Source organism: Trichomycterus rosablanca, chromosome 9 (genome assembly GCF_030014385.1).
Source record: "Trichomycterus rosablanca isolate fTriRos1 chromosome 9, fTriRos1.hap1, whole genome shotgun sequence".
NCBI classification, from domain to species: Eukaryota; Metazoa; Chordata; class Actinopteri; order Siluriformes; family Trichomycteridae; genus Trichomycterus; species Trichomycterus rosablanca.
In genome coordinates, this window is record NC_085996.1 from 35312253 (window position 1) to 35326342 (window position 14090).

General features: G+C 41.8%; 1 protein-coding gene across 1 annotated transcript; it reads left to right on the forward strand.

Annotated features, from left to right (window-relative positions):
- The first annotated feature begins 2748 nt into the window (after window positions 1-2748).
- Window positions 2749-12343, forward strand: e2f6 (E2F transcription factor 6). The gene is made up of 8 exons (XM_063001414.1): window positions 2749-3131; window positions 4889-5064; window positions 5494-5534; window positions 7050-7254; window positions 8569-8724; window positions 10216-10330; window positions 11302-11458; window positions 12011-12343. Exons 1-8 carry the CDS (start codon window positions 2796-2798, stop codon window positions 12019-12021), a joined length of 1197 nt encoding a protein of 398 aa, XP_062857484.1. The 5' UTR covers window positions 2749-2795; the 3' UTR covers window positions 12022-12343.
- Window positions 12344-14090: the final 1747 nt, after the last annotated feature.

The window sequence follows — 14090 nt, forward strand, 5'->3', positions numbered from 1 at the left end:
GACCACCACAGAGCAGGTATTATTGAGGTGGTGGATCATTCTTAGCACTGCAGTGACACTGACATGGTGGTGGTGTGTTAGTGTGTGTTGTGCTAGTATGAGTGGATCAGACACAGCAGCACTGATGGAGTTTTTAACACTCCTACCTAGTTGGTCCACCTTGTAGATGTAAAGTCAGAGACGATCGCTCATCTATTGCTGCTGTTTGAGTTGGTCATCTTCTACACCTTCATCAGTGGTCACAGGACGCTGCCCACGGGGCGCTGTTGGCTGGATATTTTTGGTTGGTGGACTATTCTCAGTCCAGCAGTGACAGTGAGGTGTTCAAAAACTCCAGCAGCGCTGCTGTGTCTTATCCTCTCATACCAGTACAACACACACTAACACACCACCACCATGTGCTCTGAATGATCCACCACCCAAGTAATACCTACTCTGTGGTGGTCCTGGCAGAGTCCTGACCATTGAAGAACAGGGTGAAAGCAGGCTAACAAAGCATGAAGTGAAACAGATGCACTACAGTCAGTAATTGTAGAACTACAAAGTGCTTCTATATGGTAAGTGGAGATGATAAAATGAACAGTGAGTGTAGAAACAAGGAGGTGGTTTTAATGTTATGGCTGATCAGTGTATGTTGGCTTTCAATATAATGTTGTAAATAGTATTGGGATAGTGGTAGCCTAGTGGGTGGGGTATTGGGCTATCAACTGAAAGGTTGGAAGTTTGAATTCTAGCTCTGCCATACAGCTCTTACATACTCTTGGGCCCTTGAGCAAGGCCCCTAACCCTCTCAGCTCTAGGTTATTTCAGTGCATTTATAGTGTTTGTTGTTGTATAGTGTTGTGTATGATGCAAAAAATGGCGCAAACTGGCTACTGATGAATGAAAACTTTGTAGACAGACTGTAAGTTACACTAAGTGATCCCATATATATTTTACAATCTCAAACACTCTCTTAAAGCATGTTGATTTGCGGCACCCAATCTGATGCCACCATGCCTCTCTTACTGATTTTATTGGCTTCTGTACGTTGTCCATAAGAGTGACTAAATTGGTGTGTACCAAATGGAAGTGTTTTTGTGTGTAGTGCCCAGTGTTCTTTGATTAGGCTCTGAACCCACTGCAAAAATGGCGCAAACTGGCTACTGATGAATGAAAACGTTCTAGATTCGAGGTGCTTTAGGCGGGCTGAGGCGTAGCTATGGTAACAAACCACAAATTAAAGAAAGAGTGGCCACATTTCATGCCAATCACGTTGACATTTGTGCACTTTGCAATCGACTGGTACCGCTGTCTTATACACTGTCTGGCCAAAAAAAACGTCACACACTCTTAATATTAGGTTGGACCGCCTTTAGCTTTAATTACGGCACGCATTCGCTGTGGCATCGTTTCCACAAGCTTCTGCAATGTCACAACATTTATTTCTGTCCAGAGTTGCATTAATTTTTCCCCAAGATCTTGTATTGATGATGGGAGATTTGGACCACTGCACAAAGTCTTCTCCAGCACATCCCAAAGATTCTCAATGGGGTTCAGGTCTGGACTCTGTGGTGGCCAATCCATGTGTGAAAATGATGTCTCATGCTCCCTGAACCTCTCTTTCACAATTTGAGCCTGATGAATACTGGCATTGTCATCTTGGAATATGCCCGTGCCATCAGGAAGGAAAAATCCATTGATGAAATAACCTGGTCGTTCAGTATATTCAGGTAGTCAGCTGACCTCATTCTTTGGGCACATAACGTTGCTGAACCTAGAACTGACCAACTGCAGCAACCCCAGATCATAGCACTGCCCCCACAGGCTTGTACGGTAGGCACTAGGCATGATGGGTGCATCACTTCAGCCGCCTCTCTTCTTACCCTGATGCGCCCATCACTCTGGAACAGGGTAAATCTGGACTCATCAGACCACATGACCTTCTTCCATTGCTCCAGAGTCCAATCTTTATGCTCCCTAGCAAATTGAAGCCGTTTTTGCCAGTTAGCCTCACTGACGAGTGGTTTTCTTAAGGCTACACAGCTGTTTAGTCCCAATCCCTTGAGTTCCCTTCGCATTGTGTGTGTGGAAATGCTCTTACTGTCACTATTAAACATCCCTGAGTTCTACTGTAGTTTTTCTACCATTTGATTTCACCAAACGGTTAAGTGATCGCGATCACGATCATTCAAGATTTTTTTCCGACCACATTCCTTCCTCGACGATGATGTTTCCCCCCCACTGTCCTTCCACTTTTTAATAATGCGTTGGACAGTTCTTAACCCGATTTTAGTAGTTTCAGCTTCTCCTTAGATGTTTTCTCTGCTTGATGCATGCCAATAATTTGACCCTTCTGAAACAGATTAACATCTTTTCCATGACCACAGGATGTGTCTTTCGACATGGTTGTTTAACAAATGAGAAGCGACTCACTGCATCAGTTAGGGTTAAATAACTTGTTGCCAGTTGAAACATAATTACCCGAGCAGTAATTATCCAATTAGAGGCTCTTACCTATTTGCTTAGTTAAATCCAGGTAGTGACCTTTTTTTGGCCAGGCAGTGTATGAAATCGATCAGTGCTGCAAATGGGCACGGCTGCACTAGAAAACAAAGTCTGTCCTGACCGTTAGGTGGCAGAAGTGCGTTTAAAGAACGTAGTAAAGCCTGTAGAAATAGACTACACCGAATAGTCGCTTTTCATTGGCTGATTAGGAGTCACGTGACTCTTAGGGCGCTGGCGGTATCGCGGTGTGTGCGTGGTTCCGAACGCAGCGTGTGTAAACAAACAGATCGGTCAGGTTTAGCGCGATCATGGTCAAGTGTGCGGTGAGAGCATGTCCGAACCAAAGCTCTCCGAATCCGAAAGAAATCATCAAGCGGCCCCGGAAGCGCTTCTTCAGGTTCCCGGCGGAGAAGAGCCGGGTGAGAGTGTGGCTGGCGGCGCTGCGGGAGCCGGAGGGTTATTTCTCACCCGAGCACCAGCACATCTGTGAGGATCACTTTCTACCCCAGCACATCACCCCTAACGGGATCAGCCCCGAGGCCATCCCCATCATGCCACCTCTGGAGGGTGCGCTGCTGGGTACAGGAGGGTGGAGCTCAGCTGAGGAGCCCGGTGAGGAGCCCTCAGACCCGGCTCAAGTGGTGGTGAGCACTGCTGCTGTTTTATCATAGAATAGAATGCCTTTATTTGTCATATATACATATACAGGTGTATATCCCATATCTCAAACTGGGGTCAGAGCACAGGGTCAGACATTGTACGGCGCTCCTGAAGCAGACAAGGTTAGGGGCCTTGCTCAAGGGCCCAACAGTGGCTGCATGGCATAGCTGGGATTCAAACTCTCAACCTTTCAGTTGATAGCCAAAAGCTCTACCCACTAGGCTACCACTGTCCTTTCATTCCCACATGCTGATACAGGCAGCACTGTGGCTAAGTGGGTAGCACTGTCGCCTTTCAGCAAGAAGGTCCTGGGTTCGATCCCCAGGTGGGGCGGTCCGGGTCCTTTCTGTATGGAGTTTGCATGTTCTCCCCGTGTCTGCGTGGGTTTACTCCGGTTTCCTCCCACAGTCCAAAGACGTTCAAGTGAGGTTAATTGGAGATACTAAATTGTCCATGACTGTGTTTGATATAAACTTGTGAACTGATGAACCTTGTGTAAGGAGTAACTACCGTTCCTGTCATGAATGTAACCAAAGTGTGTAAAACATGATGCTAAAATCCTAATAAAACAAACAAACTGATACTGATACAATAATACATAATACAATATAATATACTGATATAATAGTACATAATACTGACTGTACATGACTGTACAATGTGTTGCTATTTACAGTTTGTCAAAAAGTCACCAACATATAAGCAGCATGTATTATTTGAGTAATGGACCATTCTCAGCAACTGTTGAAGCAATAAATTAATATTAATACCTCCTAGTAGGTGGGTGATAATAATCCCAATATTAAAATCGCAGTGTGTGTCATTTATATTACAAAAAATAGTATTCTATAGTAAGTACTTTATACAAGGGTTCTTTAAAACATTTCAGCACTTTTTTTAAACACTTTTTATTAAGAATTAAAAAAACAAATGACATCACTTTTCTACACATTCACCTTATGATGCAGCGTGGTACCAGCTTGCACCTCACCAGGTGGTATCAGCAAATGCACCTCAGCTTTTACGTCATCATCAGATGAAAACCTACTTCACCTTAAAGCTTCTTTGAGGGTCCAAAAAGGTGGAAATCAGATGGCGCTATATCCGTACTATACGTTTATTTATTTATTTATTTATTCAGATTTTATTGTTTTACACACTTTGGTTAAATTCGTGACAGAAACGGTAGTTACTCATTACACAACATTCATCAGTTCACAAGTTTAATGTCAAACACAGTCATGGACAATTTAGTGTCTCCAATTCACCTCACTTGCACGTCTTTGGACTGTGGGAGGAAACTGGAGCTCCCGGAGGAAACCCACACAGACACGGGGGAAGATGCAAACTCCACACAGAAAGAACCTGGGAATCGAACCCAGGACCTTCTTGCTGTGAGGCAACAGTACTACCCACAGAGCCACTGTGCGGCCCCCAGACTATAGGCTCTCTCAGACTGTTTCCAAACAAAATATAAAAGTGCAGAAACTTGAAGATCCCTCGTAGTAAGAACATTATGCCAACAATCAAACTTGGTGGTCGTACAATGATGGTGTAGGGCTGCTTTTTGGGATCTGAATGACTGAATGAACCTGTGACTAATCTGCGGATGCAGTTATTGTATAGAACTACTATATAGAATAATAACATTTATTATAACCATTTTTGCAACTAATACCGGCTTATATACAGTATATGTATATATATATATATAAAAATATATATATCTTCTTTTTTGCAGACTGAAATTCCTCCAGACAATGCTGAGGAGGAGGATGATGATGATGATGATGATGAAGAAGATGATAATAATGAGGAGGATGAAGACGGTGAAGACTCTGACAACCCAGTGGATGAACCATCACAGACGGATCATCATACATGGAAGGAAGCTGACAAAGAATGGCTAGACAGACTGTAAGTTACACTGTGTGATAAATCTGAGGTTGAAGTGGAGGATATGACAAAATAGTGTATCACAATACATGAACAAGCCCATATATATTTTACAATCTCAAACACTCTCTAAAAGCATGTTGCTGTTCGGCACCCAGTCTACCAGTGATGCCACTCTTACTTATTTTAGTGGCTACTGTAAACTTCAGTGATCCTGCCATGAATGTAACCAATGTGTTAACATGGCGTTAAATCATAAAATAAACAAACAAACAAAAAAAATTGGCTACTGTCCTTAAGAGTGATTAAATTAGTGTGTACCAATTCCAAGTGGTTTTATGTGTAGTGCCCAGTGTTCTTTGGTTAGGCTCTGGACCCACTGCAGCTAATGTTAAGCGAACAGTAAACTGTGATTCTTATGTTTCTGTTGCCTTCTTTCTTTTGTTTCAGCCAGGAGAATCTTAAAAACTCAAGAGGAAAAAAACGTCCAGGTAAACCCAGAAGTTGTTTTTGTTTTTAATAATTAAAAAAAAAAACACTGAAGGGTAAATTTAAAACACTATATGGCAATAAAATATGTGAACACCTTGTCGTTAGCTTGTTGGACATAAAACATTGGAATTAATACAGCATTTGTAAGGTCAGGCACTGACATTGGACAAGATGGCCTGGCTGAACAATATAAATTCCAGTTCACACTCAAATGAGATGAGACAAAAAGTCACCTTGCTCTGCAGGCTTTAATTAGCCAGTTAATTCTACATAACACTGGTCACCTGTCAAAACGAGTGCCATGTTTAGATTATATGACCAGAACCTAAAGCTAAATTGGCTAAAGCTGGTGCTGACTGCAGCAGTCACACATGCAGGTTTCTTGCAGCAATTGACTGGGCTGAACCTTTTCATACAGGAGCGTCTAGTAACTACAATGTGGCATAAAATCAATCACATACAGAGGATTTTGTAGAATGAACAATTTAAACACTGTCTGTATATGAGCTTCATTTTTTTTACTAATGCCTAGTTCACACTACACGATTTTTGTCCTGATTTTTGCTCACCGACTGGTCGGTGCTAGATTTGCCGGCTCGGGAGCAACTTGGCGTTTGCTCGGCGATCGAAACTCTGCTCTCAATCGTCAACCACTCAACAACTCGATCTGAGCGGCTCGCTGAAGCGAGATTTCTAGCTTGTGAAATAACTGGATCTGAGTCACCCGACTGGCAATGATTGCTATGTCAAACAGCCAATGAGAACACAAGATACGGTGTGTGGGGAAATGCAGGGGAGGAGTTGTAAAACGGTGGGACAGGAGCATAATATAGTCTATATCAGAATACATCGACACACACACAAGTTTTACAGTATTTCTGACCTTATCGTTCTCTACAAAACACCAACGCTGTATTGCAAAAAATATTTATTAACCTCCAACTCACTGTAGAACAATCCATGCTGGTCGTGTTGCCAAATCCACTTAGATTCATTTATTTTCTCTCCCTGATTTCACGCTGCACATCAGCTCACAAACTTTGATCGCTCGCTTATTGTTGACGTGCATTTTTGGACGTGGTATCATTAAACCCCTCGTCACTTCTCGCGTTTGTTTTCGTGACAAAACGTAGTTTGGGAGACCAGAGAAGCTCGCCTGCAATTCCAGTTGGTGATAGATGGTGTAGCCCATCACCGATCAGTCGTGTACTGTGAAAGCCACACCGACTTGAAAGACTCCCGATTACAAGAGATCCAGTTGTGTAGTGTGAACTGTACAGCGACCTGATGACTTGGAAAGTCGTGTAGTATGAACTTGGCGTTACAGTGCTTAATGCTGCACTGTTGGAGTAATTCTTGAGTGATTCATTATGAAATGATTCTGCATTACTGATTTATTATGGATCCACTCTATAGATATCTGTAGAGGCAGATGTCTCCATCTTCTTTATTTAGTTACAGAAAATGTGCCTTGGCAGTTTGACCATGTATTCTGACCATGCTTTGTTTCTCAGGCACTACTCCCCGCTCGGATGTAACACTAGGACAGCTAACCAAGCGCTTCATAGATCTGTTTCAGTCTGCTCCAGAGGGTATTCTCGACCTTAACGAAGCTGCAAAAATATTAGGCACTCGCAAGAGGCGGGTCTATGACATTACCCACGTGCTCGACGCTATTAAGCTCATCACAAAGAAGTCCAAAAATAAGGTCCAGTGGATGTAAGTACAGACTAAAACATTGCTTTCATTCCTTTTGTATAGATCCAGAATTTAGGTAGAAATTATCTAGTTCATTTTGGTAGAACAGTATGTACAAATGCACTATATTATAAAACAAATCCTTAATTTCCTTCAGGATTAATAAAGTATCTATCTATCTATCTATCTATCTATCTATCTATCTATCTATCTATCTATCTATCTATCTATCTATCAAAAAAGTGGTCCTTTTGGTATAACAGAAAACTTAAGTCATCTGTTTCACTCCTCTGTGTCTGGGAATTCAGTCCCACTATTTATCAAAATACCAACAGTCAACCTCCAAGTCACCTGTAAGCTCATGTGTATGGAAGGGAGCAGTGAGTGTCCTTTTCTAAATGCACTGATGTGCCTAAAACAAGGGGATGGTTGGCATAGTGTCAAAAAAGCCTAACTAGAAAGTTGCACAGAAATGGAAACTGCAACAATATCTGATTTGCACCATTGAAAGGTTAAACAATAATTTTACGTTTACTCCTTTAATAAGCGTCTTTGGTTCCATTTTTTTATACATATATTTTCTTTATGCATTTTCTCACGACTTTTTAGCGCGTCCAATTGCCCGATTGCGTCATGCTTCCTCTCCACTAATGCTGACCCCCGCTCTGATTTGAGGAGAACAAAGCTAACCCACGCCCCCTCCGACATGTGGGCAGCAGCCGTATGCATTTTGTCACCCACACTAGGCGAGTTCATATATGCGAATCAGCCTTGTGTACGGAGAGACACACCCTGATCTGCACTCTTTCCCCGCCTCTGTGCAGGTGCCATCAGTCAGCCAGCAGAGGTCTTAGTGCATCAGTCTCGAGGAGACCATATATGGCTTACTACTACCCAAACCCTATATGAACAACAGGCCAATCGTTGTTCATGTGGCTGCTCAGCCCAGCCGGATGGCAGAGCCGAGATTCGATACGATGTATTCGAGATCCCAGCTCTGGTGTGCTAGTGTGTGTTTTTACCGCTGCGCCACCAAGTCACTATAAACAAAATCAGTTTTTTGGAATGAATGAAAGTGTGCAAAATTGTTCATATAGCTGTTCTTATGGGCTTCATTATGTTTCACTGGGGTATAAATACTAAATGACAGGGGCCCAATTTCCTCAGTCATTTATCATCATGGGGAAAGAATACAATAGAAATATAAAATAAATAAATATGTTAAAACTTTTTTTCAGAGGTTAGATTCTGTTCAGACTTTAAGTGTGGTAGTAAATCTGGAGCCGTCTGTATTTGCCAATACAAGCGTTACATTTTCCCCTCTTTCTTTTCCAGAGGCCCAACACCCATAAACTACAACAAAGGCTACTCAGAAAAAAAGGTGAAGGTTGACCTGCTGAACCTGAAGACCATGGAGGAAGCTCTGGACTGGCTAATTAAAGACTGTGCTCAGCAGCTCTTCGACCTGACAGACCTCAAAAGTTATGCTAAATATCCTTTTGTACACCGGGTGCTGCTAACGCTCGGGTCTTTGTAACTATTCACAGTTAAGCAAATGTGGGTTCAGCAGATCAGGGCAGGAGTAGTCATTTGTCTGGGCAGACAGGCTGATTGAGGAAGAACCAGATCGCTGTATTAGAATAATCGCTGCATTCAGAATCTCATCCAAAGAGTGTACATACCAGGTGATGTGCTATTACAGTGCTATGATCTTGGTTACTCTTGGATGTTTTTGGTCTTGTATGGTATGCTTTACTTACCTTCCAGTCTAGAAACTACCATAATGTAGAATTAAACTTAAAAACAGACTATTACACCCTATGACATCGGGCTGTGGACCGGTACCATAATTTATTACTGGGCCACACAGAAAGAATAAAGAATTAGCGATCGCTACATCAGCAATGACAAAATGACTTTTTACTGGTGTTATTGTCTACAATAACCCCTAGGTGGTAGCAGTGTCTCATTTCAGCAAAAAAAGCTAATTTGTGAGTAGTACAGTTATTCTATTTTAAATACCCCCGCCCCTGCCGGTCCGTGAATTTATATCTTATATAAAACCAGTCCGTGGTGCAAAAAAGGTTGGGGACCACTGCCCTAGATCTTCCACATGTTATAATTAATTTAGCTTTGTTTTTAATTTACAGATTTCATTCCTCTCAGTCAGAATTCATTACTCTCAAATTCCTAATAATCAAATCCTATTTCTTTTTTAAAAATATATTTTCTTTATGCATTTTCTCCCTTTTTAGAGCGTCCAACTGCCCGATTGTGTCATGCTTCCTTTCCACCAATGCCCATCTCTGCTCCGATTAAGGAGAATGAAGCTAACACACACCCCCTCCGACATGCGAGCAGCATGCCGTATGCATCTTATAACCTACACTTTGACGAGTGCCGTGCAGCTCAGCGTTGTGTACGGAGAGACACACCCTGATCTGGACTCTTTCCCCGCCTCTGTGCAGGCGCCATTAATCAGCCAGCAGAGGTCGTAATTGCACCAGTCATGAGAGAGAGATTCGGCTTAGTCCCGCCCATCTGGACAACAGGCCAATCGTTGTTAATGTGGCCGCTCAGCTTTAGCCGGCAGGCAGAGCTGAGATTCGATACGATGTATTCGAGATCCCTAATTCCTAACCAGCTTAACATGTTCTACCGAGTCCATTAAGGACTAACAAGTGGAGTGAGTTCCGAGATTTACCAGATACACAGTCGTCCATTAACACTTTTAATTAAAAAAATCTAGAAATAAAATGAAATTTGCCCAGAATTGCACAAACCTTTTTGACTCAAACAGAATTTGACTATTATACTAATAGAAGGCAGTAAAACATGAAGTCCTGCTAGTTAGAGCTGCTTTGGTGCTGACCTGCAGCTTCATGTTAATCATAAACAGATTTGCTGATAAATAATAACCACACGGTAAATCTTTCTTTCTACAGCAGATTTCTCCTGTATTTTTCTTAACAGTAGTTTTACCTCAGCATATGTGACATATGATGATATATGTGGAATTTCAGCACTCCAGGACCAGACTGTAATAATAGTTAAGGCACCTGAGGAGACCAAGCTGGAGGTTCCTACACCAACTGAGGTAATCCAAAGTAAAACACTCTAACGTGACCTTTTTCCCTAAGTTTGCTGCTGTAATATAAGTTTATAACTTTTAGGAATGTTCAGGGTGTCATGAATCTTCTTATAGAGGCAATGAAATGATCTCCTTTCTCTGTTTTTGTAACAGCTCCTTGGTTTTCACCATGGTTGTAACACACCTTTAACACTTGAATCTCTGGGATGTGTTTATATAACACATCTGTGCATTTAAAGTGACCAATACTTGTTAACCCATTTGTCGTAATTTGGCATGTCCTCCTGCCAAATTAAGTGCACTAACACCACTTTATAACATTTTGTTATATTATACACAATATATTTGTTAAATAACTGCATGGGGTGGCATGGTGGCTCGGTGGGTAGCACTGTCGCCTCACAGCAAGAAGGTCCTGGGTTCTATATTGTAATGTAATTGTAATATATATTGTAATGAGTAACTACCATTCCTGCCATGAATGTGACCAAAGTGTAAAACATGACATTAAAATCCCAATAAAACAAACAAGCAAACAAATAACTGTATGGTGGAGCGGCTGGTAAAGTGGGTACAGAACATCGATGGTTTAAAGTTCTGGTTAATTAAATTTGACCCTCGCCTCCAATCGCTGCATGTTTCGGAGTATTTACAAATGATCTAAATGTTCATGTAGGCTTCCTCTAGGTTTTTTGCTTTCCACACACCTCTCAAAAACATTGTCCTTAGTTGTGAGTATATGGATAAATGTGTGTTGCCCTGAGATGGACTGACACCCTGCCAGGATGTATTTCTGCCATAGTTAAACAAAATAAAAAATATCTGTTATGATACTGCTCTGCATACACCTCTACACCTGATGTCTGTTCTACAACAAAACACTGCTAATAATGAATTTGTCGTGTCCTTACAGTTGATCATGACTGTCATGAAGTTACATAAACAGTAACACTTTGTATCTTTACATTCTGCACCAGGAGCGTATTCAAATCCACCTGAAGGCATCTAAAGGTCAGATCCATGTACTGACGTGCGAGACAGATGGACAAGGCAGCAGCACCCAGTCAGAAAAACAGAAAAAAGGACGTTTTCTTACGCTGGAGGAAAGCAGGATAGAAACATCACTTCTCAAAGGTTATATAAAAATCCTATTAACAGTCTAAGGCACATGTTTGGACATTGTTGATTTTCTAAATGAAAAAGGTGAACATGCTTCTGCACATTTAAATACACATTTACTGTCTATATGCTGGGGCGGCACGGTGGCTCAGTGGGTAGCACTGTCGCCTCACAGCAAGAAGGTCCTGGTTTCGATACCCAGGCGGGGTGGGTCCTTTCTGTGCGGAGTTTGCATGTTCTTCCCGTGTCTGTGTGGGTTTCCTCCGGGAGCTCCAGCACCCCCCTGTGACCCTAATTGTATAAGCGGTTAAGACAGTGAGTGAGAGTGTCTATATGCTGAATTCCCATAATAAAATTATTTGCAAAAGTTACTTTTAGGTTTTCAACATGTCAAATTTACCAAATAAATTCAAATTAGCACTAAAATCTGTCTTTAAAAAATAATATTTCATGTTGTTGTGTAGATGTGTTCACCAGAACTGTCCAAACGTTTGCATACGACTATTAACGGCATTCGGGTGGCATAATTAGAAAAATCATCATTTGTTTTCTGTTTTTACTTTACAGATGTTAGCTAGAGTCCGTCTGCTGTTCGCAGCGCATGAGGTCCAGACTACTGACCTTGTGGAACAGGACTATACGAATGTTCGATTACAGTGCTGCAGCTGTAATGTGCAGGATTTTATATGTGAACCTGCAGTTGTACAGATGTTACATATGCTGTTAGTTATTAGTATTATTTTTATGAATTAATCATGTCACTTTTTGGAAACGGCACATTTTCTTTTTGTTGATCGGCTTGTACATACTGAAAATATACAAAATGTGTAAATAACAGTAGCTAGTTCTGTGTACAGTGTTAATGATGATAAAAATTCATTAGAAATTATTTTTATACATTACCATGTAAAAACAGATTAAATAATCAGAAAATGTATATAGTGGTATTGTATATTTTCTTACCTACATGTACACAGTTACTAGCCATTTCAGTAGGAACCCAATACTAATACTTCATATTCAGACTTTACAAGGTGATAAACACCCTTTTTGAGATGTGATCAGTGTAAACAGTTGGATCACATACAGCAATGTTGTATGGCTTAGAATCGGTGACACCTACAAAAGACAAGAGCGTTAGCTGCGGGTGGCAGAGATGAAGATGCTGCGGTTCTTGGGAGTGATAAAGATGGACAGGATTATGAACGAGTTTACTAGGCGTGGCTAAGATGGTTTGGGCATGTGCAGAGGAGGGTGAGAGTTATATCAGGAGAACAGTGATGAGGATGGAACCACCAGGCTGGAGGAAGAGAGGAAGTCGAGGTTTATGGATGCAGGTGGTTTGTGTGCTCGAGGAGGATGTTCAGGACAGGGCAAGATAAAGATATATTATCTAATGTGGAACGGCTGCATATTTTTTAAACAGCTTGTTCATGCTTCCAAATCATCCTTTCTACAACATTCCAAAAGTTCTTTACTAGCTGGATTCAAATCTATTGACTGGGGAGGCCACCAAACTCATTGTCGTGATACATATTCATGCTGGACGTAGCAATTATAAGATGGGTAAATTACAAAGATACACATGGTCAGCAACAATATTGAGACCATGGATTTGTGCTGTTTGCATACAGTTCTGACCCTACAATATGCATGATGCAGCAGCAATCCAGATTCATCAGACCAGACAATGTTCACCAGAGCTGACGTCTCAAACTCATGACTTCGAATCTCAGCTATGCTACCGGCACGCTGGGTGCCTCCATGGACAATGATTGGCTCATCCATTTGGGTTGGATGCCAGATGGTATGACCATCACATGAGAGGGATGATGATCAGTGCATGACTCTGCATAAAACCGAGTTCTGTGTGAACTTGTCTTGTACAAGTGATTAGATGCAGTTGGCTACTGCACACGTGTCGAAGGAGGCGTGTGTTAGTCACGGCTCTCCACCGTCAGAAGCGGAGGTCAGCAACAGGAGAGGAAGCAAAATGCAATTGGGTAATTGGACTAGATTGGGAGGAAAATTGGGGAAAATGCAAAGAAAAGACCAGACAACGTTATCCCAACCTTCAACTGCCCAGTTTTAATGAGCCTCAGCCTACTGTAGTCTCAGATGTCTGTCAGAACATGGTGTGGTCTTGCTTTGTAGCACGTCCATCTCAGGGTACAAAATGTTGTTCTGCACACCACAGTTACTGGAGTCTGGTCATTAATCTATTTAAACAAGGCTCACAGGACACTGTCTACTGGATGTTTATCACACTCTGTTGTGCAAAACTCCCGAGTCTGTTCGGCATGGTACCACAAGGGTGCAGCATTTATATATATTAAAAAAAAAATCCACCTAGCGCCATCTACCAAGCCAAGGTTAATGTTCTGATGTTTAATCAACCACATCGTGGATTACAAAGTAGGTAAAACACGGCTGCCCCCCAGTAAAACATGTATTATGTTTAGGAGAAAACCACATTCTGTGTAGAGGTAAGACAGTATCAAAAACCACATGGTGGTGGTCAGATTGGCTCATCTGAAGGGTGGGAATGCCGGAGGGGATTCCTCATAAGTCATAATTGTTGCAGTTAAGACACAGGGAATAATGAAGACCAGCCAGCAGAGGTCGCAGTTGCAGCAGCAGTGAAGAA

Excerpts from the sequence above, each read along its gene's own strand:
- e2f6 (XM_063001414.1), top strand. The coding sequence starts at position 2,796 with ATGGTCAAGTGTGCGGTGAGAGCATGTCCGAACCAAAGCTCTCCGAAT. Across the intron at positions 5,535-7,049 it reads AAGAGGAAAAAAACGTCCAG|GCACTACTCCCCGCTCGGAT; the intron begins GTAAACCCAGAA and ends TTTGTTTCTCAG. Across the intron at positions 7,255-8,568 it reads AAAAATAAGGTCCAGTGGAT|AGGCCCAACACCCATAAACT; the intron begins GTAAGTACAGAC and ends TTTCTTTTCCAG.